At 43.7% G+C, this 24270-nt stretch overlaps 1 protein-coding gene across 1 annotated transcript in view; it reads right to left on the minus strand.

The window, feature by feature from the left end:
* Positions 1–24270, minus strand: part of LOC135573758 (neurexin-2-beta-like) — a 104549-nt gene that overhangs the window by 14811 nt on the left and 65468 nt on the right. The window contains 2 exon segments of the mRNA XM_065023523.1: positions 402–491; positions 3311–3479. Coding sequence (XP_064879595.1) covers positions 402–491; positions 3311–3479 — 259 coding nt within the window.

The raw sequence follows: 24270 nt of genomic DNA on the forward strand, positions 1-24270 counted from the left end.
GGTTAGTCAGGGGTTACGTTTAGTTAATTCATTTAAAAATCTCTGAAGAGGTGCAGCATTCCCAAATGGTATTGGGGATTGCAAAGAATACCTGGTAGATGTACTGTTAACCATTTGGTATATATATATTTTTTTAGAATGGTACTAAATGAGCCGGGGTACGTTACTCGAAATGCCCGAGGTGGCTGTTGGAGGACATATATCTATGTTCCCGTCCTGTTCACTACGATCCACAGTCAATTTCAGTCCAAACATACCCAACGTGTAGCTCTATACCGTACATAGGTAACAGCATTTGATCCTTTGCCTCTTGGCACTGCACCTCTTACAGGGATTTAGACAGAGGGATTTAACTGGATTTAGTAACTGTTTAATGGATTCATTCATTTTTTTCGGTTTACCTTTGTCGAGTAGCCACTCGTCAACTACCCGACCAAGTCGGTATGGGATTCTTTGTCTAGCAATAACCAGGCGCTCATTATCAAAGTTCCCTTCAAAGAATTTGGAGAGACAGATTAGAGGTTAAAGTCTGGAAGTTGAAAGATCACAAGGTTAGAGACAGGGCATCATGACTAACACATTTAGCAAGTTATCCATTTTAACCCAGCTTCAGGTTAAAAGAAACTTGTGCTTTACTTAGTGGTATTTAGTTAAGGGACAGTAACAAATGGTACATTAGTTAGAATGGTGTTTATTTCTATTTATAAAATACTGAGCTGGATCATTTAGGGGGATTGGTGTAATTATGACATTTTTTTTAGCAAAGCATCAGGGCTTAAATGCATACAAAATAGAAGAAGAGATTGAACTGTAATTGGTAGAAAACAGCAAGAAAGCAACAATGCATGCATTCAAAAGATAACCATTTAGAAGCATGAGTAAATGTCCAGAAGACATTTTCTGGTTGTTATCATGTCAATGGAAGGGCGATGGCGACTGTTATGGGAAGTAGCCTAGCAGGGTTCTTTTTTCTTGACGAAAGGGATTCATGATATCATCAAAATGTTATACACAGACATTTCAATCAATTGTTGTTATTTACTCTGAACAGATATACTTTATGTATACAGTATAAAACAGTCTGTTAAGCGTGATTAACTTTACAGATATAAGATTAGTATTTATTTGTGGAAGACATATTTCTTTCAACTTTTAGCCCCTTTTCTCCCCAATTGGTAGTTACAGTCTTGTCCCATCGCTGCAACTCCTGTACGGACTCGGGAGAGGCGAAGGTTGAGAGCCATGTGTTTTCTCGAAGGACGACCCTCCCAAGCTGCACTGCTTCTTGACACACTGCTTGCTTAACCCGGAAGCCAGCCACACCAATGTGTCGGAGGAAACACCATCCAACTGGTGACTGAGGTCAGCTTGCAGGCGCCCAGCCTGCCACAAGGACATGGGATAGGGCCATCCCAGCCTGCCAAACACTCCCCGAACCCGGATGATGCTGGGCTAATGGGTCTTCTGATCACGGCCAGCTTTGACACAGCTTGGGATCGAACCCGGGTCTGTAGTGACACCTTAGACCACTGCGCCACTCGGTAGGCCCTATTGAGGACATTCTATTGTGAACAAATCAAAGGCTGCCAAGGTATGGGATATGACTCTATCTACTACTAGGCATTGCTTTAATGAGATAATAAATTTTCTCCCTTGTCTGTGTGACTGTGGATGACACGCCTTGTATCAGACTCAAAATGAAATAACGAACCAAAAGAAGGACCACAATGGCATCTGAACTTTCTCTGTGACAGTTCTCATCTAGCTCAAAGCCCTCATTTCCACTGCTCTACTCCTTTCACATACGGTTACAGTAATGTTATGATTGGGCCAATTACTGACTGGGTTAGTGCCCCATTGGTGGAGTGCTAGAGTGGATGAAGCAGCCATTCTAAAATAAAAAGAACCTTGGTAAAACTAGCCTTGAGCAGCACTCCACTTGACTGTACTGGAACCAAACACCTGCGGTAGCATAGTAACCTAATCTTACCCTGGTGCTCCTAACCTACCTTGAAGATACAGTACAACAAAATGCCTGTGCCAAATATGGGTATACAACTGATTGTCTGACTAGACACGACTTGTTATGTCAGATCATGTATTGAATATCAAGAAAGTGGAGAGGGAGAGAGTTCTCTGTCATTGAGAACAATACCTTTACTAAAGTAGTTAGAGAATAGCTGAACTGCCCCTATCAATTACAATCTAGAAAATCATTGACATATTTTGGATAATTCTTATTGTTAGTTTGGCCAGTGTGAGTGGAGAAGAAACAGATCATTAGATACTACCTGAATCATAATGTAAAAAATAAAATTGGATTTGATTTGTCAGATAGCATGGAGGAGAGACAGAAGGTGAAGGGACGAGGAGCAGACGACAGAATGTTATTTTTTAACCTTAATTTAAACTAGGCAAGTCAGCTAAGGACAAATTCTTATTTACAATGATGGCCTACACCCGACGACGCTGGGCCAATTGTGCGCCGCCCTACGGGACTCCCAATCACGGCCGGATGCGACACAGCCTGGATTCAAACCAGGATTTGTAGTGACTCCTCTTGCACTGAGATGCAGTGTCTTAGACCGCTGCGCCACTTGAGAGCCACACACCTCTTCCTCCTCCCCTTTTCACGCCACACACACATCATCAGTGCTCTCATATAAAAGCTCATTTTACAGGCAGGGGGGGGGGGGGGGGGGGGAATAAAACGAAAGCTGAGATTTGGCTGAGGGTTCCTTCATTGCTCTGAGGCTGTGCGAAGATCCCATTCTCAGCATCCACTCTGCCACCGGCCAAGCTGGCTGCTACAATTACTACGAAGAATCCGAATCCATCCTCTGCCAGATGTACTCGGCAAGGCAGCTTGAGGGAAGTGTGTCCATTTCAGATTGTTATTAGATTGTTTATGCAGTAGTTATCTGTGCCCACCATGTGGCGACTCCATAAAGTGCTCTGAATAGATAGAATAGTGAAATGGCACATATCAAAACTGAATGCTGGGGCGTGCTGAAGAAAACAAATCAATTTACTCTATGGCAGAAGGCAAACTTCCAATTCCATTTGGACTTGCTTGCCAAGAGTATCCAACAACTGTCCCTGAATTGATGTGATATTTTCTGTTTGATGGCTTGAGCTGGAATCACCGTGCACCTTCCTCCATGTCTGTGTTGTTCAAATACAGCCTGGATATCTCTCTCTCTCTCTCTCTCTCTCTCTCACACTCTCTCTCCCTCTTTCTTTTAATGTATACTTATCTGGCGCTCCCACTCATCCCACCCATTTCAAAGTGTCCTGCTCCATGCCTTACCTGGTGGGTAGCGCTCGACCGGCTGGTTGTCCACCTGGAGGGTGGCGTTGCCACCACTGCGTGTGAAGCGCACAACATGGTACTTGCCATCGCTAACTATGACAGCCGGCTCGTCAATGGTGATGTCGTCTGTCCCCACGTTGAAGATCACGCCAATCTTTCCTTGTTCCTGGAGATAGAAGAAACAGAAGAGATGTTTGACTTGGGGTGTCTGAAGTGAAAATGCAAGCGAGAAATTCCCAATCCTAAAAATGTGTTGAAAATAGTGGCAGCTGCTGTACCACTGATGAGTAAAGACATTGGTATTGTTTTTGTTGTTACAGAGCTGCAGGGCTGGAAGTACCTTTGGTTGAGCAGCCCAGAGTTATCCTCTGTGACATGGGCAGTATATTAGACTAGTGCATCTCTATCCGTTCCATTCACCACACGCTTCCTTCTGCGGTCTGCATCAGGCTCCCTGATGTGGCTCACTAAAGACACGACCCTGCTGGTACTCGTCTACCAGAAATGACCTTACCCATCCCCCTCACTGCGTCTTCTCTCACACCTGGAATCTCCATAACAGGTCAAAGTCACTGCCTCAGTCTGCCTCAGCCAGGAAACTGGGCTGGGGAGCCCATTCACTACCGCGCGTGTGGGCGCTCTGTGCCCAAGCGGGCTTTGCACGTCTGTAGCCCCTGTGATGGGACTACAAGGTCACAGTGGTAATGTGGCAGTGTGAGAGTAGACTCACCTCCCTGAAGACCAGACCAGCGGTCTGACAGCTTCAACAACATTCCATCCCAATCTACAGGGTGACAACCAAGCTTACTTCACACATCATTTGGTACTGTCAGTAATTTGGGATGTGGTATTGTGTCTTCATGAAGATGACAAGCAACCGCCAGGTTTTTAGCTCGGGTAGCTTGGGAATTGATTCCCACACAGCCATTTGATGAGCAGAACAGAAACCAGTCGATCCTTCAGGGTAGACATCTGAAAGGGCAAACTGCCAAAAGGTTGTCACCGACGATGAGAGAATATGGAACCTCTCACCACTCTGGGTCACCTCAACCGTCACGTCCTCGGGATAAATGAGGACAAAGTTAGAGGAGCATTACAGCCGCCAGGAAATGATACTATGTAATATCCTGTCCATCCATACACTGCAGTGTGATGATGGTCATCTGTTATCAGTTATCTCGTTAAAATCTTGTCTAGTTATTTGATGACTTATCTTTTGTATTAACAAAGTATGGGATTTGCACAGCTGTAGCACCGATCCATTACATCAGTGTTCTGAACTGACAGACCCTTGGAGTGACCCCACCACTGCTACCACCCAAACAGCACAAGGTAAATATTATACTTTTGTGCGCACATTTTTTTTGGTGAGCATTTCTCCTTTGCCAAGATAATCCATTCACCTGACAGGTGTGGAATATCAAGAAGCTGATTAAACAGCAAGATCATGACACAGGTGCACCTTGTACTGGGGATGATAAAAGGCTACTCTAAAATGTGGAGTTTTGTCACACAACACATTACCACAGATGTCACAAGTATTGAGGCAGCGTGCAATTGGCCTGCTGACTGCAGGAATGTCCACCAGAGCGGTTGCCAGAGAATTTAATGTTAATTTCTCTGCCTCCAAAGTCATTTTAGAGAATTTGGCAGTACGTCCAACCGGCCTCACAACCGAAGACCACGTGTAACCATGTTAGCCCAGGACCTCCAATCCGGCTTCTTCACCTGCGGGATCCTCTGAGACCAGCCACCCAGACAGCTGATTTATTTACAGTGCATTCGGAAGGTATTCAGACCCCTTCACTTTTTCCAAATTTTGTTACATTACAGCCTTATTCGAAAATGGATTAAATAAATAAAATCCTTATCAATCTACACACAATATCCCATAATGACAAAGTGAAAAGAGGTTTTTAATTATTAAAAAATAAAAAGCAGAAATACCTTATATAAATATTCAGATTCTTTGCTCAAAATTGAGCTCAGGTGCATCCTGTTTACATTGATCATCTTTGAGATGTTTCTACAACTTGTTTGGAGTCCACCTGTGGTAAATGCAATTGATTGGACATGATTTGGAAAGGCACACACCTGTCTTTATATGGTCCCACAGTTGACAGTGCATGTCAGAGCAAAAACCAAGCCATGAGGTCGAAGGAATTGTCTGTAGAGCTCAGAGACAGGATTGTGTCAGGGCACAGATCTGGGGAGGGTACCAAAACATTTCTACAGCATTGAATATCCCCAAGAACACAGTGGCCTCCATTCTTAAATGGAAGAAGTTTGGAACCAACAAGACACTTTCTAGAGCTGGCCACCTGGCCAAACTGAGCAATTGGGGGAGAAGGGCCTTGGTCAGGGAGGTGACCAAGAACCTGATGGTCACTCTGACAGAGCTCCTCTGTGGAGATGGGAGAATCTTCCAGAAGGACAACCATCTCTGCAGCACTCCACCAATCAGGCCTTTATGGTAGAGTGGCCAGATGGAAGCCACTCATCAGTACAAGGCACATTACAGCCTGCTTGGAGTTTGCCAAAAGGCATCTAAAGGACTCTCAGACCATGAGAAACAAGATTCTCTGATCTGATGAAACCAAGATTGAACTCTTTGGCCTGCCAAGCGTAACTTCTGGAGAAAACCTGGCACCATACCTACGGTGAAGCATGGTGGTGACAGCATCATGCTGTGTGGATGTTTTTACAGTGACAGGGACTGGGAGACTAGTCAGGATCGAGAGAAAGATGAACGGAGCAAAGTACAGAACCTCAGACTTGGGCGAATGTTCACCTTCCAAGAGAACAACGACCCTAAGCACACAGCCAAGACAATGCAGGAGTGGCTTCAGGACAAGTCTCTGAATGTCCTTGAGTGACCCAGCCAGAGCCCAGACTTGAACCCGATCGAACATCTCTGGAGAGACCTGAAAATAGCTGTGCAGCGACGCTCCCCATCCAACCTAACAAAGCTAGAGAGGATCTGGAGAGAAGAATGGGAGAAACTCCCCAAATACAGGTGTACCAAGCTTTGTAGTGTCATACCCAAGAAGACTGTAATCACTGTGAAAGGTGCTTCAACAAAGTACTTTCCGAATGCACTGTATTTCTGTAATAAAGCCCTTTAGTGGGGAAAAACTCAGTCTGATTGGCTGGGCCTGGCTCCCCAGTGGGTGAGGAGCCCTCCCCAGTGGGTGAGGAGCCCTCCCCAGTGGGTGAGGAGCCCTCCCAGTGGGTGAGGAGCCCTCCCAGTGGGTGAGGAGCCCTCCCCAGTGGGTGAGGAGCCCTCCCAGTGGGTGAGGAGCCCTCCCAGTGGGTGAGGAGCCCTCCCCAGTGGGTGAGGAGCCCTCCCAGGCTCACTCATGGCGGCACCCCATCCCAATCATGTGAAATCCATAGATTAGGGACTCATTTATTTATTTCAATTGACTTATTTCCTTATGAACTGTAACATTGAAATTGTTGCATGTTGCGTTTATATTTTTTGTTCAGTATAATTATTTTTGACATTTTTTTGTCATTTAGAAAACACTCTTATGCAGAGTGACTTACAGGTGCAATTAGGGTTAAGTGGCTTGGGGATTCGAACCAGCAACCTTTCGGTTACTGGTCCAAAACTCTTGATCGCTAGACTACCACCAACCACCAACAGTTGGTGCAGAAGCTAGCTCCTCCATTTCCTTGGAGACAGCAGTTCAGTTTGGGGTCAAGAGCAAACTCCTTCAGTCTGCATTCCTCACATTAAGCCCTGTGATTTCTCCTGAATCCACAGTGCAGTAGGGGAAATGTATCGGAGCCCAGTGTTTCAAGATAAGGAGAGCCCCTACTGTGCACTCCACATTTCTCATGCTGAAAGATCCCATTTTACAATCACCAAGTGTGACGTTCACTGACCCCATCAGTTATTTTCATGGAATTACAGGGTGACATTTCTCCTGGTGCAGCAGGGACCTGGGCTGGGGAGCGAGGGTGTGGGCTGGGGTATGTACAGGTTACATGGAAAGGCAGAGTACTTGGCTATTAGGAAAGGTGAGGGAAAGGACATGTTCTTCTCCAGTATTTACTGCCCTCCGGCTCAACCCCACGCGCCGCCATAAATTAGCTTGCCTGTTGAACGGATGCCTGCACCAGTCAAAGGCATGCCCGTGTAAGCTGTGAATAAAGAGCAGGCTCAGGGTGTCTCCCACTCTTAGGCCATGGATACGGTCACTGGCCCAGCTGCTCAGTGTGAGCTATTGTCCCCTTGCCACCACCTGGGTTATGTTCCTATAATTTGCCATGCTGTCGCCAACACCTGTGTGTTCAACCTGCTCCCAGTGCACTTTAGTTCACATTGCAGGGGGAAGTGGGTGGATGCAACTTTGCAACTATTTAAAATGTAGTCACTCTGTTATTTACCACTGTGACTGGGGAACATGAAACATAGCTAAGAACAACAGTGACAGTGACACTTACTCCACACCGCCACTCTGCTACTGAATGGTGCTGACCGAGGCCAGGGGATGTGGTGGGTAGTGTACATTAAGAGCAAAGCTATGAGAGCGTAGGCCCACTTTAGTGTGTTTCCGTGTGCATAGGAGGGACCACAGTACATCTTAACATGAACATCATTTTCCTCTGTTTGTTGCATAGTGTAGAGTGGACCATCTCATGTTGTTCGAATAAGGGGAGTGATTTCAATCCAGTCTGCTCCTGTCTTGCCAGCAGCGGTCCAGTCACAGACAAAGCTGGTCCACACAGACAAAGCAGGTCCACACCAGACTTGGTTCTCCTGGTCTTTATAAACCAGAATCTGGACAAGTAGTGTCAGCTCGAACCCCTTTTAAGCCTCCGTGTCCTTTATTCTCACTGATTAAGAGTCCACGTTGAAGCCAGGCAATTGCTGGCTGTTGTTACCAGCAGTAGTAACAGTAGAGAGAGCAGGACCATCAGCGCTGTAGGACTGTAATATCTGACAAATCCCTATAAGAGCCTAAAGAACCATCTTGACTAATCTGGCCTGGAGGTAGAGTGCCATCCCACCAGTCCCTGCACATCGGTGGGCTGCCGCAAGGCAAAGAAAGGCCTTTGGTCCCTTCAAATTGTGGTCTTTGTGAATATTGCAGTGACTTGAGTTTCCCATGGCCTCAGGGCTAGGGCTGCAGACACAACTGCTCCTCACTTTTTTTTCACGAAGCTATTCATATTCAGATGAGTGAATCGAGATGAATCACTTAGATTTCAGTCTTCAGTCTTCAGCCATCCTCTCAACCAAATGCAAATGCCCACAAATACAATATTAGAAGCCCAAATACATTATACTATGTTAAAAGTGCCACTGTGAAGCCTCTGTTTTCAGAAAACATGTCTTGCAATGGATTTAAAGGGAGCTACAGTACACACTTACTCCACGAAGGAATGCAATTCTCACCTGAGAAACGAGTAAATGGAAGCCTGCTTGCATACTGGAAATGAATATGAATTAAAACCAATTAACTAGGTTCTGTTTCAAAGAACTCATTTCTACATTAGAGAAACAACCACGCTAAAACAAAACAGATATACGGCAGTGATGATTCCTTGATAACTTGGAATATTACAGTATGCATGCACCAAAAAAGAGACGTCAGACATCAAGACAGGACTTGGGTAGATTAGTAGAGTTTTTAACATCCCCAGCAATATTGACATATTTGGTATATTGAAAAGCTTGAAAGTCACCTTTGCTTATTTCTCTTTGACATTCCCCCCGTGCATAGCAGTGCTATTTTGCAGTCTCGCCCAAGGCTAAATTCTCATTGCCCTTGAGGCATGCCATGTAGAATTCATAAAGCAGCCATGGGGCTCTCTGGACCTAAGTCAGCCCCAGCCAGCCCCCAGCTCCGGATAGGAGAGCCATAAATCATTGAGTGGCTGTGGCTCTAGGGCCAGGCCAGAGACGAGGAGCTGAGCAAGTCCATTTGTCCTTCTTGATCACATTATGGCCTGTTCTCTCTCTCTCTCTCTCTCTCTCTCTCTCAAATCAAATTATATTGGTCACATACACCTGGTTAGCAGATGTTAATGTGAGTGTAGCGAAATGCTTGTGCTTCTGGTTCTGACAGTGCAGTAATATCTAACAAGTAATCGAACAATTCCCCAACAACTACCTAATACACACAAATCTAAAGGGGTGAATGAGAATATGTACATATAAATATATGGATGAGCGATGGCCGAGCGGCATAGGAAAGGTGCAATAGATGGTATAAAATACAGTATATACATATGATATGAGTAATGTAAGATATGTAAACATTATTAAAGTGGCATTATTTAAAGTGGAATTGTTTAAAGTGACTAGTGAACCATTTGTTAAAGTGGCCAGTGATTGGGTCTCCATGTAGGCAGCTGCCTCTCTGAGTTAGTTATTGCTGTTTAGCAGTCTGATGGCCTTGAGATAGAAGCTGTTCTTCAGTCTCTCGGTCCCAGCTTTGATGCACCTGTACTGACCTCGCCTTCTGGATGGCAGCGGTGTGAACAGGCAGTGGCTCGGGTGGTTGTTGTCTTTGACAATCTTTTTTTGCCTTCCTGTGACATCGGGTGCTACAGGTGTAATGGAGGTCGGGTAGTTTGCGTTGTGCAGAACGCTCCACCCTCAGCCGCAAGGCCCTCCAGTTGCTGTACCAGGCTGTGATACAGCCCAACAGGATGCTCTCGATTGTGGATCTGTAAAGGTTAGTCAGGGTTTTGGGTGACGAGTTTCTTCAGCCTCCTGAGGTTGAAGAGGCGCTGTCGCTGTCTGTGTGTGTGGACCATTTCAGTTTGTCGTTGATGTGTACGCCGAGGAACTTACAACTTTCCACTTTCTCCACTGCTGTCCCATCAATGTGGGTAGGGGGGTGCTCCCTCTGCTGTTTCCTGAAGTCCACGATCATCTCCTTTGTTTTGTTGACGCTGAGTGAGAGGTTGTTTTCCTGACACCACACTCCGAGTGCCCTCACCTCCTCCCTGTAGGCTGTCTCGTCGTTGTTTGTAATCAAGCCCACTACTGTTGTGTCGTCTGCAAACTTGATGATTGAGTTGGAGGCGTGCATGGCCACGCAGTCGTGGGTGAACAGGGATTACAGGAGTGGGCTGAGAACACAGTGGGGCCCCAGTGTTGAGGTGGAGATGTTGTTTCCTACCTTCACCACCTGGGGGTGGCCGTCAGAAAGTCCAGGACCCAATTGCACAGGGCCGGGTTGAGGCCCAAGTCCTCCGGCTTGACGATGAGCTTGGAGGGTACTATGGTGTTGAATGCTGAGCTGTAGTCAATGAACATCATTCTTACATAGGTAATCCTCTTGTCCAAATGGGATAGGGCAGTGAGCAGTGTGATGGCGATTGCATTGTCTGTGGACCTGTTGGGGCGGTATGCAAATTAAAGTGGGTCTAGGGTGTCAGGTAGGGTGGAGGTGATATGATCCTTGACTCGTCTCTCAAAGCACTTCATGATGACAGAAGTGAGTGCTACCGGGCGGTAGTCATTTTGTTCAGTTATCTTTGCCTTCCTGGGTAAAGGAACAATGGTGGCCATCTTGAAGCATGTGGGGACAGCAGGCTGGGATCGGGAGTAATTGAATATGTCCGTAAACATATTGAGTCGCTCTGCTGACTCAATAGCACCACACAGTCAACGTACTCTACAACACCTGTTTGACAGCCAACTTAGGGCAGCATCTTTCCCTGTTCTGGTAAATAAAGTCCAAGCCTTCCAGGGTATTTTTTCCCCAAACACTGTGTTTGGGCATTAACATGGTCTGGCAGGTTCTGTCAGGAGAGGCCATTGTTAGCCTTCCACCCTGCTGTTGTGACAACGACATTGGCGCTTGTGGGGGCATTTCCCAGGCCTCTGGCTGCCTACCGTCTGGAACATAAAGACCCACCGACCAACCACTCTGTCTGGGTGCAGTTTCATGTTCCTACCTGCAGCTACTCCTTCTGCTCCATGGCACACACAGCACAGATGGCTCATATCCTGATCGTAAACATTTGGGCCAGTTTCAAAGGATAAAGTAGAGCAATCATAGTGTGAGCCTGAAGGGGAGGCATGTCTAAAATGTGAGCCTTTACAGAAAACTGGGCGTATATCGCATTTCACTACCTCCCAGTAGGCATTTGAACGTAAAAAAAAAAAAAACATTTTAAAAAGTCAAAATGCATTTTTGGGGTTTCAGAGATGCCTTCTTGAACATGTGAACTTACATGTGCCTTAATAACAAACTCAGATGTCATCTGTAAATATAAATAAAATGTGAATTCTCAACTATTTAGACACAGAGAAAATACAGAATCTTGCCTAGCCATGATTGGTTGAGATAATGAGGGGACTGGGACATTCAGGAGAAAGAGAGGCCCATTCTGTCACTCAAGGCTTCTCTGTCAAATGGCTCATCCTGCACTTTGCTACCACGGATATTTGAAAAGGCCCATTGGATTTACTAATATTTTCATCATGGACAACATGCAAGGTGTAGATACAGCTTTCAATACAAGTGGTGTCCTGAATACAGCTGCTGGTATTGACACAGCTCTATCTTCTGTGACGAAAGCAGTCTGGAGTGGTAGAAGCGTGGGAAGGATTATTTTTGAAAGTGTTTCAGTGTGCTATGAATCATCATAATCCATACATCGGTAAGCATCTACAGTTACAATGCTAAAATAGCTACATGCACATATGTTATTGTCTCAACTGTATCAAAAAGTAATTTCATTACTAGCGATTGTTAGCTATATAGCTAGCTAGCTACACAGTTCCATACAGGTACCATTATAGCAAATATATTTCTAACTAACCCAATATAGTTCATCTGTGTCGTTTACAGTGGGAAGAAATGAAGCATAGTGTCACGGTCGTCATAAAGAGGAGACCAAGGCGCAGCTTGGTAAGCGAACATAACTCTTTAATAAAGAGAGAACACTGAACAGAACTAAACAAACCGTGAAGCAATATGACTAGTGCAGAACAGGCAACTAAACATAGAAGATAACCCACAAAACCAAAATGGAAAATGGCAACCTAAATAGGATCCCCAATCAGAGACAACGATAAACAGCTGTCTCTGATTGGGAACCAATTCAGGCCACCATAAACCTACATATACCTAGACATACCAAAACCCCATAGATATACAAAAAAAACCTAGACAAGACTAAAACACACACCACCCTCGTCACACCCTGACCTAACCAAAATGATGAAGAAAACTAAGATAACTAAGGTCAGGGCGTGACACATAGTGGGCAGAACAAGCAAGGAGGTGGGCAAAGCCAAACACGAGCTAGTGAAATCCTATTAGCGTCTTTATGGCATGTATTTGCATATTTCCATTTGGGAATGTCTCCTCTGTGAAGTGGACAAACTTAGTTCGACCTGCGACCTGGCCAAGATAAAGCAAAGCAGTTCGACACATACAACAACACAGAGTTACACATGGAATAAACAAACATACTGTCATGACGTTGGATAACATGGCTATGAAGTATACTTCTTCAATCCTACCTCTACTACAATAGTGGAAGACAGTGACTGGTAGTAAAACTACTACAGACTCCCTCGACACCAATTCTGACTGACCTCCAGACATTGACCTGAAAATAACCTGACTACGTCAGACTCAATCTGAACAAGTTGTAATCTGCCAGGATACTTGGTTTCCTTCCCTTGACATGTGTGCTTGCGTAAGCATAAACGCACATGCACAACGGAACATCCAATTAGGATTTATGCTAGGATCACTTAAGGGTCCTAGCAAAATACCAGCCTTAGTAAAGTTGAACATTTATTTTGGGCAGCTATAGCACTCACCAGTTTTCTTCTCAGAAGTCCATAAATCATCCCCGTAGACTGCCCAAAACTAGTGCCTTACAGTTGTAGACTTCATATAGTTATCAACTTAGGATAGTATCCTAAGCAACACCCCACAAATTAGGAAAGCCCTAGATATGACATTAGACAATGCCATGATAGGGTCATTTTGCCAAGACCATGGACGTAGATAGAATACAGTCCAATTAGATGATTAAGGTGGCGTAACTATATTTTGTTTTGTTTATGCTTTCATTCATTTTGTTTCATTTTCTTCGACACATAGAAAGTGATAGAGCCATAAACAACTTCCCCATACAACCATCAGTTAGTGCCACAACGCCGCTCATTTGGAAGGAAATGTAATGATATATTTCATGAGTGTGTGTGCGTTGTTAACATCTGCCTAAGTTACTGCCCAGATCTTCCATTCTGGACGACCAGACGACGGGTCCGGAACGGCGATCCCAATCCGGACATCCGCTGCCCAGCCATGGAGCGGACTTCTTCATTTGCAGACACCCTACCTGGGTCAACCACACCAGAGGGGGGGACTGCAACAGCGATCACCAACTGGACATCTGCTGTCCAGCCATGGAGCGGACTTCATTCGCAGAAACCCTACCCGGGTCGACCACCAGATGGGGACCACAACGATGGTCCACAACCAGGACAACCCACGGTCACAGTCATCACAACCAGGACAACCCATGCCCGACTCTAGTTAATTACATTTACATGATTAGCTCAATCAGGTGATATTAATTATGGACAAATAATTTTATAGAATAGCATGTCATATCACTTAATCCGGCATAGCCAAAGACACGACAATACAGTCAATAATACAGTAGAAAAGGTGTAAATCTATTGTGTGCAAATGAGGTAAGATAAGGGAGGTAAGGCAATAAATAGGCCATGGTGGCAAAGTAATTACAATATAGCAATTAAACACTGGAATGGTAGACATGCAGAAGATGAATGTGCAAGTAGAGATACTGGGGTGCAAAGGAGCAAGACAAATAAATAAATACAGTATGGGGATGAGGTAGTTGGATGGGCTATTTACAGATGGGCTATGTGAGCTGCTCTGACAGCTGGTGCTTAAAGCTAGTTAGGGAGATATGTGTCTCCAGCTTCAGTGATTTTTGCAGTTTGTTCCAGTCATTGGCAGGAGAGAACTGGAAGGAAAGGTGGCCAAAGAGGAATTGGCTTTGGGGGTGACCAGTGAGATATACCTGCTGGAGTGCGTGCTACGGGTGGGTGCTGCTATGGTGACCAGTGAGCTGAGATAAGGCAGGGCTTTACCTAGCAAAGGCTTGTAGATGACCTGGAGCCAGTGTGTTTGGCGACGTGTATGAAGCGAGGGACAGCCAACGAGAGCGTACAGGTCGCAGGTCAAAGCTTGCTTGCTTGCTTAGTCCCGCAACGTGCCATTGTTTACAGATGGCTTGTTGCGGGACGAATCCAGGTGCATTCTGCTGTTAATGTTGATTGCTGATGTGCTAAGGCATGCATGACGATAATATTTTTCATGTTTGCCAGTTTGTCATATTTAACTAGCTAGCTACCGAAAATAGCCACTGTGGTGCGAATGCTAATCGATTAGCAAGCTAATCAAACCCTCATGTTAGGTTATAAGGACACATCCAATGATGATATGATAACTAAAAAGCTAGCTAGCTATTGGAATATAGATTTTAAGGTTGTTTTAAAAATAAAATCTAGCCGGCTGGTAATTACGAAGAGAAATGTTTGCTAAATCTAGCAAGTTATCTTGTGTCTGCATTGATATTGTTGGGATGGAATCAGGTTAAGTGTGTGCAGGGCATTTTAGTACAGCTGTAGCAGTCACCAAGCAATAACAACTATAGGACATGAATGAATTCATGTTTTATCATATTTTTCTGGAATTTGCCTTTCAGCATAAACCTGCTCTCCGTCACCAGTACAAGGAGATGACGAATGGTGAACAAGCAACACTTCGGGTATTTTATCTTTGTACTTTTACTTATTGCCTGGACTTGGGGGTCAATGAATGTTATTGCTGGTATGCAAGGTTTTAATGTCTTGCCTATTTTTTTCTCTGCTTTCCTCTTTTACAGTTTGAATTGTCTGGAGCCTTGTGTTGTTGTGGCCAAGGAGCTTCCACTCAGAAGGAACCAGGTCAGCTGCTGTGCAATGTTGACTTCCTTCCAGAGATGTGAAAGCATCCCCCGGACTGGACAAAGCGAACATAACATATATTTTTAAGAAGAACCAGGACTTTTGCAATGAAAAGGCTATGGACATAACATGTCTTGCTCCGAAGAATAGGACAGAAATACGCTTTCAGGCACATGACCTTGACATGACGTTGCCCTCTTTGAGTACAGCGAACACCATCCCCCGCTCTCTGCTTCTACAACCAGACTGCTGTGGGCAGAGTGAAGTCGTAAATTCCTAAGGAAAACCTTGCCTCATGGTCACACAGTATAGAGAGTGAAATTTTCATGGAGCACAAAGGAATTGCTTCCACCTTACAGAACTCGAGGTATGAACACATTTCATGCATTTCTGTGAATGACTTAGTTTGTAATAAATAAATGATTTAAGACATTTGATGTATGGATGACTCAGTGAAGACTGGGTTCGTGCAGATAACCAACAATTTATGACGTTTGGAATGAGACTAACGTGAGGTAAAGTAAATAAATCATTAATCAGAAGACTATTGATCAGATATGAAAATATCTGAAAGGTTATATTGGGAAATTATAACTTTGTAAACTGAATACTTTCCTTGGTGCCCCAACTTCCTAGTTAATTACAGTTACATGATTATTCAGTTTAATCGAGTAACTAATTACAGAGAATCTTTGATAAAAACGAAGTCTTCAGTTTAATGATAGAAAAGACACAACAACCTGAACATGACCTGGCTGACCTGAACCAAAAGTTATTCAAAGGATCTTATGATATAGGGTCTAGATATGGTTTTAGTTTGTTTCTAATTGTGGGATACTACCTTTAGCACTTAAGTTAATGAAGTATTTTATTGTTGAACTATTTTCTTTGTTTTACCTCACTGCTTTATGGCCACATTCACGTGTTCCAATGTGAATTCTTTAAGAGATGGGTGGGTCTAAGGCTTCAGAGGGTGTGAATGAGTCAATAAAGAACAGCACTGTAGCTGTTCAATGCGAAAGTTATCTTTAGTATACAACAATAGGCAATGTAATACTGCACGTGGTTTGCCTAATGGGGTCACTTTCTGAGATAAATGTTCAGAGAAACAATTTAGGCAATTTGGTGAAAGTATTCATTTTCCAAATATGTTTCCCAAGGATTAATGTAGAGTAAGTGTGAAAATGGCACAATGTTAGCATTCCTTTATCTCCTAAATGGGATTATACGTTCATCAACTTTTAAAGCGGCATTACTTCCCCATTACTTCCTGCAACTACAGTGTATGCTATGCCATTTTGAAGCTCTGAGTCTGTACTTTTATCCAATGTACAAAACACCATTTCAAATGTCGGAACATGAGACGGTGGGTCACAGATGTTGTTATTCTTTCCAATGAATATAGGAGATGGAGACCAATGAATGAATCGTGACTCGGTTACAAGGTCCCTGCTGAGATCTCGCTGTGAGACAAAGATCCATGCGACGGTCGGATGCCACCCCATATAGTGCCTTTCTGCCAGGTCACCACAAGGCCCTGTCCTATTACAACCTGCTCCAACCTGAACCACACGTGACATCAGGGCTGCTGTGATGGGACTGCAGGGAACATCACAGCAGTCATTTTCTTCTCTCCCTTTTCTCCTCATCCCTCTCTATCCCCCACTCTAAAGAGACTGCATCTGTGCACTGTGAACCAGGAAATAGATGCCCATGTAAATAAAAAATACTGAGGTATCTGAGATCGGTGATATTGATATGTGATAGAAGGAATAGCTGCACATGGTTTAGGGCGTGGCTATTTCCACCTTCCACGTGTAAAGACCTACATCGATTTTCAAATTCTATCTTGTTTTCATTATCTCTGACGACATGAGGGCATGCAGGGTGCACTTTAAAGCCAGCTACCAAAAACAAAGACATACTGTATCATGTCCATTACAAAAGAGCAGAAATAAAACAGCAACCATGTGTATTTGTATCTTTTCAGTATATCTTGTTTAGCATGGCTGGGTAGCCATTTGATTAGCTGTTCAGTGTTATGGCTTGGGGGTAGAGGCTGTTAAGAAGTCTTTTGGACCTAGACTTGGCACTCTGGTACCACTTGCTGTGCAGTAGCAGAGAGAACAGTCTACGACTAGGGTGGCTAGAGTATTTGACTATTTTTAGGGCCTTCCTCTGACACTGCCTGGTATAGAGGTCCTGGATGGCAGAAAGCTTGGCCCCAGTGATGTACTAGGCCGTAAGCACTACCCTCTAAACATTAAATCATTTGAACATCCCACAACTTGTAATAGATTCAAAGAGTAAGCCTTCCCACATGGCTGGAGTCCCCTCTTTCAGGGACAGGTGTGGTTGTCAATTATTACACCTCGCACCGCCTTGTCATAGATCCTCCCTCTGCTTTTAATCATGTCACATCTGTCCCAGGGCAACACACTGATAAAAAGCTGATTTCCCATAGGAGGAACACTGCCTTTGGCAGCTGCTCACCAGTCACAGACACAGTAGCACAAACACTCGGATGTGGGCAGGAGGCTCAGTGTTGGAGCAGCACCCTGCATTCCCCAATCTGCCTCACTAACAAGCTATTGAATGGTTGGAACTCGCACTGGGCCATGAGGGCTGTATGAATTTCTACTAATCCTCTTATCAGGGAAATTTTGTTGACCACATAGAATAAACATGTCTAACACACACAAGATAGGTGCAGTGAAATGCACTTATCCGGTGCATTTCACTGCACCATTTCATACACTCATCCAGTGTATGTTCACTGCACCTATCCGGTGTATGCTATGTACTACTATTGGGTCAGCTATAGTAGTACAATGCCCCTGGAGCAAATTATGCTTAAGTGCCTTGCTCGAGGGCACATAGACAGATTTTTCACCTTGAGGCTCAGGAATTCGAGCTAGTGACCTTTCGGTTACTGGGCCAACGCTCTATCCGCTAGGCTACCTTCTGCCCGTACAACTGACAACTCAAAAAGAGCCAAGAGATACACAGCTAAGATTCTGTAACAACAATAGTGTTACTTTCAGCCCCAAGGACAGCACTCATAGGGCTCAGCCAGTCTATGGTTGAGTTCCTGCCCGACTACATTGCAGACTTCTGCCAGATCTTACAATGACGGGATCTATTCGGACAGGAACCTGTCCATTCAGCACCATAGACAGTGCTAATACGACTCAGCCAGTGTAGCCCATTCAGCACCATGGACAGTGCTAACGCGACTCTACCAGTGTAGCCCATTCAGCACCATAGACAGGGCAGATGACAGAGAGAGCGAGCGCAGAGCGTGCTGGCTGCTGTAGAGAGGCCAGGCTCATTGAGGTGTGGGCAGTGGTGGATAATATAGTTAGCTGTAATACTTTAGTAGAAATAAAGATACCTTAATAGAAAATGACTCAAGTAAATGTTTGGAGGAAAAAATGATATATTTTCTTTAAGAATGAGGTGGAGCAAAAGTAAAATCTGTCAAAAAAATATAAATAGTAAAGTACAGATACCTCAGAAAATGACTTAAGTAGTACTAGTTACTTTACACCACTGTGCGTGGGGAAGGTGGGCAACTGGCCAAGATTAGTGCAACATGGTGGACCAACTTGTGTGCATGACACTTAATGCCCCAACTCCAGGGCTCTCCATCTCTCATGTGCCAAACAACCCTGTTGATAATTAAGTTAAGCAACACATTTACAACAAGCTGCTAAACTAAATATTCAACATACAAATATGTAAATTCGATGGCTACAACAGCGAATGGACATAACCTTCCAACAATCCCAAAACACTAGCCTTTAGCACTCCATGCTAACTAAGTACCATAATGGGTCACAGCTGGGGAAGGCTAATTTCAATTGAGTAATAATCTAGCAGTCAGTTGGGTTCAGATAATTTACTCTAGGAAGGGTTCCAGCTCTTCACTTTCTCGTAAACCAAGCTTTTTTTTGTCGGTCCTCAACTGATCAAATCAAATGATCCTTTAGCTTGACATTTAACTTTTTGTTCCACAAATCTCTTGGCAAAGAGGGGTTGTTTTCACATGTCACTATCTCCAATAATCCCAACATTTATCTCTGTCCCGACTCCCCTGCTACCTAAGGGCTAAACAGCTCCATTACACACTAGGTGGATTTTCAATAGCACAACATCTGTTTTTTTTCTCTCCATGCAACAGTATTATGGGTACATCAGGTCTACCCAATACGCTGCCATGACTGTCCAGTTCTAACAAACTGTGTACATGATGAGTAAAGAAATTAACATAGCAGACATCCCTGAGGAAAATCAAACCAGGAAGTGGCTTCTATTTTGAATTCTCCATGTTCCATAGCCTGCCTTTGCTCCATTTCAAGAGATATCAACCAGATTCCTTTTCCTATCGCTTCCTCAAGGTGTCAACAGTCTTTAGACATAGTTTCAGGCTTTTATTTTGAAAAATAAGCGAGAAAGATAACATCGCGTCATTGTATGGCCGGGTGCCAGCAGCGTTTTGTTGGCGCAACAGAGTTTGGGCAGCCATTGCCTTTCCCTTTCCTACTGCAAAAGACAGTTGCGGTTGATATATTATCGATTATATATTTTAAAAACAACCTGAGGATTTATTATAAAAAACGTTTGACATGTTTCTGTGGACATTACGGATACTATTTGGAATTTGTCTGCGTTTTCGTGACCGCTCTTTCCTCTGAACATAATCCGCCGAAGATCATCAAAGGTAAACGATTAATTTGATTGCTTTTCTGATTTTCGTGACCAAGCTACTTGATGCTAGGTGTTCATAATGTTTAGTCGAGTGATCGATAAACTTACACAAACGCTTGGATTGCTTTCGCTGTAAAGCACATTTTCAAAATCTGACACGACAGGTGGATTAACAAAAGGCTAAGCTGTGTTTTGCTATATTGCACTTGTGATTTAATTAATATAAATATTTGTAGTAATATTATTTGAATGTGGCACTATGCAATTCAGCGGTTGTTGATGACAATTATCCCGCTAAAGGGATGGGTAGCGTCAAGAAGTTAAGGAGGACCATTATACTACTCTGCTCAAACCATCGTATTATGCTACTCTCATCACCCCACTGGGAACCATCGACACGCTTAGCTAGCCTATCTTTAAAGAAGCATCTTCAAGAAGGAAAGGGAAGGAAAATAAACTCTGTAGTTCTGACTACATCACAAGTCACCGGATACCGGACAACTACAGAGAAGAACAACAGTAGAAGACTTGTTGGAACCCTTGTGGACCCAACTCCCTTCCCAAGGCGGCCCTGTTCACCGAAAGAGATCCGGTGAACCAAGGCATTTCACGTAAATACATTCATGATTTCTTACTCAAAGCGGGCGGCAGTTCGTGTGCAAAGTATATGGTCACTGTAAGTGAGAGTAGTTTCTGAGAGTACCAATGTTAAATGTCTATGTCCCCTTCTCTCCCTCCCTCTCCATGTCTTTTGTAACAAGCAGCCACATTGTTGTCATTCTGCTAGGGACCTGTTTTTAACGTATTAAGTGTATGAGTTTATTATTTAATTAGCTAGTAAATAAAACATTTAACTAATTTGTGTAGTACTGAATAATAAGTAAGGCTCTGTTCAGACCGATAATATGATACGAGGTTAAGATGAATAAGTTGACTGTTTATAAATGTGATAGGTAAAGACATTTTAGAGTTTAATTCAGGAGATGGTAACTCTTTAAAGAACCGCTCTCGTGGTGCCCCAGATGCTAACGGTTAATTGTTACATGATTCATTTAATCGGTCAACAATTAAACATAGTTAGGTAATTAGATAAATAACAGTCTTCAGATTGATGTTAAAGTCAAGTCATGGCATATTGGTGCCCCATGTGATGCATCTAAGACAGAATTAGGCCCTACTGTTGAATTCAGTCTACAGGAACTGTGTAGCAATTTACGTTATACCCAAAAGAGCAGTAGGCAGGATTGTCGTTGAGTGGTGTGTGCTTCCTGCACATGCAACCCAGTTAGCAGGGAGAGATTGACTCCGGTGTTGTATACCTGACCAAGGTTCAGATTGTGTAAGGTGAATTATTAATTTCCAGAGCTAAGACATACGGGTCAGCCGATTAAGGAAATTTGGGAAGATATATTTGTTTGGTTATCATCACTCTGTCTCTCGCGCTTAGTAACGTCTAGATTTGCATTAGAAGCTAAGCTAACAGAGAAAAGTCATTATCCTTTGTTTACAGCGGAAAATCCCACGCATTGGTTGACGGAAGTCCTGCCTTTGCTGGAATCCCGGGTGATTCAGCTTTCAGGGGTAAGGGACCCCTTGTGGTGAAGAATCAGCAGCAATTTTTCAGAATCAAGCAGCAATCCAATGTGAGGGCAAAATGTCTTCAACTGGTTAAACTTTACAATATCCAACCAATCTCAACTGATTGGATATCGTTGTCCCATTTGATTGATCAAGGAAGTTAAATTGCCAAACAAACCTTTTTACCAGGTTCTCATTCGGATAAGGACCAAATTCATTTGTTCCAACCAATGAGGCCTTTTAAGCTTAACCTAGATACAGCAACGCTTTCAGGTTAATTAAAGTTTAATTCCCAGATAGCAAGCTATCAGAGGGGGTGGGTGCCCCCCCCCCATTCCCCTGCTAATAATTGAACCCTCACCCACGCAAACCCAAACTATGCAGAATGGCTGAGAAAGTTAGATCACAATGCCACAAGCGACAGACGCCCTCCAAAATAGCACTCACTCCAGTGAGAGGGTGCGTCATCGGGGATAGGAGCGGTGAGAGATGAAGCACAACAATGGTATCCACCATGATACCACGGTACCAATAACCACCGCGGTCAAAAGAACTATAAAGAACGTCACCAGCGAAGCGAATACCGATACAATCAACCTGGCCGCTACGTTCCTGCACCCAACCCACACAATGGTAACAAAGGGTTCCATGGCAATCAAAACGTGAACCGATGCTCTCTAGAAGTTATGCTAAGAGAAGTACAAAGGCGCCCACAATTTGAGAAAGAGGAAAAAGATAAGTCACCATGACTAGGCGTGGAATTGCCGGAGAATAAGACAGCCGAAATTAAGAGGAATTCGGCACCCATATAAACCATGATAAATTTTTGTCAAAAGTTGCTAATATATGCAATTAAAAATTGTTATCGAATAGGAAACACTCTAAAGCTTATAAAACCGTTTAAATGTTGTCTCTAGCTAAAGCAGAAGTCTCAGGGCATGCATTCTCCCAAAGTCTCTCTTGTAATGGGAAAAGTTGCCATCACTTTGACGTCACTGTATTCACACTTCCCAAAGAGCTATAACCATGGAAACACGTTCTATGTCTTCAGCGTGAAGCCTGCTTTCGATGAGGCCTGTAACTGTGAGAATCACGTGCTCACGAGACGTTCAGCGTGACCAAACGTCCCGGTGACGCAAAAAAAAAGTTTCACCAATGGGAGATTGGATATTTCTCTCTCTTTCTCCCAGGACAGACTGAACAACGTGTGCTAATCTGTTCGCCCTCACGATTGCTGTAGACCTTTATAACATGCTAAGGGTTAATTATAAACATAGTTTGACAAGTTTACTCGAAATATAATGTATACTTTCGACGTTTTGGTGCGCAGCCACTTGAAATTTGCATACATTTCGACCGAAAAGTGTCTAGTTTGAGAACGGAAAGACACAGACTTGCAAACTGAACGCTAACTTGGTGAGTATTAACCCTTCCACGTCTTCTGAAGCAAGAACAGCCATGGTAAGGGAATATTTACGTCTTCATTTTGGGTTTCTGCCGACTCCATGATAGAGGAGTCAGCATGCTAAATGAGAGCGCCGACTCTCTATTATAGCCTAGTAAACGCCAAATGTAACGTTAAAAATAATTGTAACATAGCAATTGCATTTAGAAGAAGTTTATCTTGCCATACATATGTAAAACATGCATATTTAGTCAAAGTTTATGATGTGTATTCCTTGTTAGCTGACGTTATCTGCCGGAGCTATTTATTTCTCCTGACATTGCAGTAGCATTTTTTGAACGATGCATAATTGTAAACAGAGATTTATGGATATATATTGCATATTATTGAAAAAAATGAATGTACTGTGTAACATGTTATATTACTGTCATCTGATGAAGATTTCAAAAGGTTAGTGAAATGATTTTTCTTTTAATCCTGCGTTTGTTGATTGCATATTTTTTCCTACTTAGCTAAGCTAATGAGGTATGTATGCAGTGGTGGTTGGACATAAATATGTGCTATGTTTTCGCCGTAAAACATTTTAGAAATCTGACTCGCTGGGTAGATAAATAACTTCTTTATCTTTCATTTGAGCCATTTTTCAAGCGATTCTGTGGAGGTTAAATATTTTTAGGATTATTTCTTGCGTTCCCTGCGTCACATTACAGCTCAGGGGGGGTGGGGCTTGATCCCAAAGGGGATCATGTGGCCATGAAAGGTTAACACCATTAGCGAGGACATAAACGATCAAATTAACCCCGTTCTCACTCTAAACTCTATCGATCAAGAAACAAGCCCACGGGCTTTGACTCTAGACCCAAATACAAATGTTGTGACGCACAAGGTAAACCACATCACAATAGCCAATTACACTAAAACTCTGATAAGTCGATCTGTTTTCACCATGAACACGAATGACACATCACGCCGTTGCGAACAATCCCTCCACTTTGTGGGGAATATGACCGCAAAACGCAACTCTGAAAGTCGCTACCTGGAAACAGTCCTGGAAGACTGTTTAAACTGTGATGCGCTAATTGATTCAGGCTCTACAATATCGCTCATCTCTCAAACATTGTTCAATGATCTCAAAAGGGCCGCGTACCCTGCTAAACGTTGGTTAAAAACGTAACGATGCGACACTACACTTCCGAGGTTTCACTCAGACTACCTCGCCTCTTCACAATGCGGCTCATGCTGGAACAACTCTACCAAATCACATGGCTTGTTCATCCTGTGCATGTTGCTAAA

The sequence above is a fragment of the Oncorhynchus nerka genome, linkage group LG10 (genome assembly GCF_034236695.1).
Source record: "Oncorhynchus nerka isolate Pitt River linkage group LG10, Oner_Uvic_2.0, whole genome shotgun sequence".
Taxonomy (NCBI): Eukaryota; Metazoa; Chordata; class Actinopteri; order Salmoniformes; family Salmonidae; genus Oncorhynchus; species Oncorhynchus nerka.